The 4,031-nt window shown below is 52.3% G+C and overlaps 1 protein-coding gene across 2 annotated transcripts in view; it reads right to left on the reverse strand.

The window, feature by feature from the left end:
- Ube2e1 (ubiquitin conjugating enzyme E2 E1) overlaps nucleotides 1-3,928 on the reverse strand; it is a 54,755-nt gene extending 50,827 nt beyond the window's left edge. Inside the window, exon 1 of one of the 2 annotated variants that reach the window (XM_008833154.2) lies at nucleotides 3,701-3,903. In XM_008833154.2, coding sequence (XP_008831376.1) covers nucleotides 3,701-3,852 — 152 coding nt within the window. In that variant the 5' untranslated portion in view covers nucleotides 3,853-3,903. Of the gene's footprint in view, nucleotides 1-3,700 lie in introns of both variants that reach the window. The other variant, XM_029563529.1, reaches the window with a different exon arrangement.
- Between the last annotated feature and the right edge of the window lie 103 nt (nucleotides 3,929-4,031).

The following is a 4,031-nucleotide window of genomic DNA, read 5'->3' on the forward strand; positions in this document are numbered from 1 at the left end:
AGGGGCAGCAGCCACAGCTCTGTCCAGTTAGAGGCGGAGAAGGGGTGGAGGCCAGAGCAGTTCCTTAAACTCTCCTGGAAGGGCACCCCCGCCCCTCAAGATGCTCTCAACTGAGGAAGTCCACTGCTGACCCACCGCTAGCCCTGGGCTTCTGTCCCCAGACGTCACTGCTAGCCACCAGCAGGACACTGCTAGCCACCTCAGCGCCCCCTCACTACTAGCCACCTCAGCGCCCCCCATCACTACTAGCCACCTCACTGCCCCCCATCACTACTAGGCCCCTCACTGCCCCCCATCACTACTAGGCACCTCACTGCCCCCCATCACTACTAGCCACCTCACTGCCCCCCATCACTACTAGCCACCTCAGCGCCCCCCATCACAACTAGCCACCTCGGCCCCCAGACGTCACTGCTAGCCACCTCACTGCCCCCCATCACTACTAGCCACCTCAGCGCCCCCCATCACAACTAGCCACCTCGGCCCCCAGACGTCACTGCTAGCCACCTCAGCAGACTTCAGCCCCCAGACATTCGAATCTTGGCTGGCTGCTTCCCTCCTCTGGGGATGTTCCACTCAAAGTTTGGAAAGTTGGTTTCCTGATTCTTAACTTGTGCCTTTTAGACTTCACTGTACTTTAAGACTTATGTCAGAGAGCAAAAATATCCTCCTCCCGAGCTCTGAAAAGGTAGGTAGCTGCTCCTTTAAAACTTAAAGCACAAGGGGCTGGAGAGATGGCTCGGTGGTTAGAGCACTGGCTGCTCTTGCAGAGGACCAGTGTTTGAATCCCAGCACCCACATGGCAGCTAACAACCGTCTGTAACTCCAGTTCCAGGGGATCTGATATCCCTCTTCTGACCTCTGCCAGCCTTGAACGACATAGGTACACTTATACACATGCTGTCAAATACACTCATATATATACTTTAAAAAAGGCCTAACAGGCTGGGCATAGTGGCACATACCTTTAATCCCAGCACTCCAGAAGGAGAGGCAGGCAGATCTCTGTGAGGCCAGCCTGGTCTACATACCAAGTTCCAGGCCAGCTGGTGCTACAGACCTAAATTGAATTCCCCAGGACCCACATGGTAGAGGGAGAGAACAGACTCCAGCCAGTTGCCCTCTGACCTCCACACGTGTTGTGACATGCCTGCATCCAAGCATACACAGGAAAACACACACAAAATTGTAATGCAAAATCTTTTTTAGGTGTAATGCCATTTTACCACCTCATCTCAACCAGCACCTTGCAGAGCTCCAACCACAGATCTGCAAGAGCCAGTCCCAGGAGGGCATCGAGCTTAGCTCACTCCCAGTCTGCATGGTACTTTCCTGTACCCGGGTTTAGAAAACACTTTCCAATGAGTGGAACATGTTAATCTGCCAATTAATCGAGGCTTCCCTTTCCTGCCATCTCCTGCACACATGCCCCTTCCAAAATCAATGTCTACAGAGCAGCCTCTACAGCATCCCCCAATATCAATGTCGCCCAATACCAACGTCCCCCAATATCAATGTCCCCCAATACCAACGCCCCCCAATGTTTTTCTTAGCTACGCTGTCCACTTTTTACTTTTTGATGTCAGCCTTAGCACCAACACAAACAGCCAGTTTCTGCAGGCTACCTAGGAACCCAAATTCACCGCATTAAGCACACAACTGTGAACTCTGAGGTGAAATGACCACTGACTGCTTCCCGCCTTCCAGTCTTACACCTTAGCATTTCCTTCCTAGATGTTTTTGCTTGTTTGATTTTGGTTTGTTTTAGAAAGGCTCTCAAGGAAGCCCAGACTAGCCAGGAACTCAAGTAGGTAGCCAAGGATGGCCTCAAACTGAGGAGCCTCTTGCCTCTGCCTCCTGAGTGCTGAGATTATAGGCCTATGCTACCATGCCCATGCAGCTGGCAATTGAACCCATGAACACTAGGCCAGCACTTGACCATCTCAGCTACCAAATACAATCTTTATTTTCTGTTTTGAGACAGGGTCTCACTTTGTAGCCCTGGCTGGCCTGGAACTGGTAATATAGACCAGGCTGTCCTTCAACTCACCGAGATCTTCGGCCTCTGCCCCCCAAGTAGTAGAATTAAAGGAGCGCATCACCAGATTTGCCTCTCAGATAAGTTTTTAACTTCTTTAGCATAAATGAATTGTGTCTAGGTGGAAAAAATCCTGTTTGTACTACACTGACAAAAAGCAAACTACTTTTTATTTACCTATACATTTTCTCCCAATACACTCATGCACACCAGGGATGCCTAGTACAATATGAAAACACCACTGACCTAAAGCTAACAGCTTGCAGTGAGTCAGGTCAGGCCAAGGCCTGGTAAGAATGGAGAGCTAGGAGGGTTGGGGGAGAGGAGACTTAAAGATTGGCCATCCAGGGCAAGAGGGCAGATAATCAAGAGGGCCAGTCAGGACCCCAGTGGCTGCAGCAGCACCAAACCAATGAGCATCACACCAAGGCATGCCACTTCTGTCAAAACCTGCACACGATTTAAAATAAGCTGAACCCACTCCATCAGCCTACGGTTAGGTCGCTAACACAACCCCAAAGTTTCTGAATTCCAGGTCAGGGAGGAAAAACAGAACGTACTGTCAGAGTCTGAGTTCCAGGCTCTCTACTCAGCAGAGACCTGAAGTCATTGGATACACACCATCTTCGGTGCTTTAAAGACTAGCACCCCATCTAGCCCACTGTTTGGGTTCCTTACTGTCATCTTGTCACTTAGAAGTTCAACAACTCTCTGGATGAAGGGAGATCAATGAAAAGATGTCTGGGGGTGCCCAGGTATCTGCTAGGGGTTATTTTAAGGATCACAAGGCTCAGAGGATGTTACTGAAGGATGAGAGGTTCCACCTGACTTCAGAGATGTTAAGAAAAAGAGGAAAAGGCACTTGAATTCAATGTTTTTTTTTAAAGGTGAAATAAGATTTTTACATCATAATAAGACATCAAAGCTGGGTGTAGTGGCTCTTGCCTGGAATCCCAGCACTCAGGAGGCTGAGGCAGGATCACAGTACTGTGATGCTTTGAGTTCAAGGCTAACCTGGCCTAGAGAACCAGACCCTGTCTTAAACTACTTTTCTGTTGCTGTGATTAAAAACAACAACACACACACACACACACACACACACACACACACACAGATATCAAACAGCATGGAAGAAAAAAAAAATCTCCCTAAAAACTGTCACACTGAAGTTCTTAAACAGAAAAAAGACCCTCCTGAAATACCCGGAGTGACCATTTTACAACCAATTCACTTATTTCTTCATCTGCCTCAACTCTCTGAGCCAGAAAAGGCTCACTCAGTGGCACCAGAGAACATCCCCTCCCCAACTCCTCGGCCACTAATGGGAGTTAGCTCTTCCTTGAGCAGTTTATGGAAAAGACATCATCCTGGCAACAGGTGGAGGAAGTAGGATGGTCAGAACCCAGGGTGGCAGAGTCCCTGGGAAGGTGCTGCTGATCACCAAGCAGGGTGCCAGCCTGGGGAGGAAGCCTCTGGGGGCAGACGGGAGCCCCTCATCAAAGCGATGAGCATTCCGGCAAACTTCGGCCAGCCTGCAGCAGGCCCGCAGGCTGCTGCGTGCACAGGGGCATCCCGGGACCCGGGGCGGCCGTGGGGACACCGCCCGGCCCCCGAGGTCCTCCCTGACCCCCCAACCCCGGCATGCGCCCGCGGCCCGGGTACCTCTTGGCGCTGGTGGAGAGCAGCTTCGAGTTCTTGCTCATGCTGACTTTGCTGTCCTTCTTCCTGGGGGTGCTGGCTTCCTTCTCGGGCTGCTGCGTGGACGACGAGGACGAGGAGGAGCTGCTGCTGGCCCTCGAATCGTCATCAGACATAGCGAACCCCCCACCCACCCGAGAACGGCCCCTGCAGGGAGGACAGAACGGAAGCGCCGGCCATGGGGGGGCGGGTCAGCAGGGCGCCCCCCCCGGCGGAGGCTCGGGGCGCGGCGCACACGCGGGGGCCGCGGACACGCGGGGGGAGGAGACGGGAACGGCCGGGCGCCGCCAGCCCC

This window comes from Nannospalax galili, unplaced genomic scaffold (genome assembly GCF_000622305.1).
Source record: "Nannospalax galili isolate Female #2095 unplaced genomic scaffold, S.galili_v1.0 scaffold215, whole genome shotgun sequence".
Taxonomy (NCBI): domain Eukaryota; kingdom Metazoa; phylum Chordata; class Mammalia; order Rodentia; family Spalacidae; genus Nannospalax; species Nannospalax galili.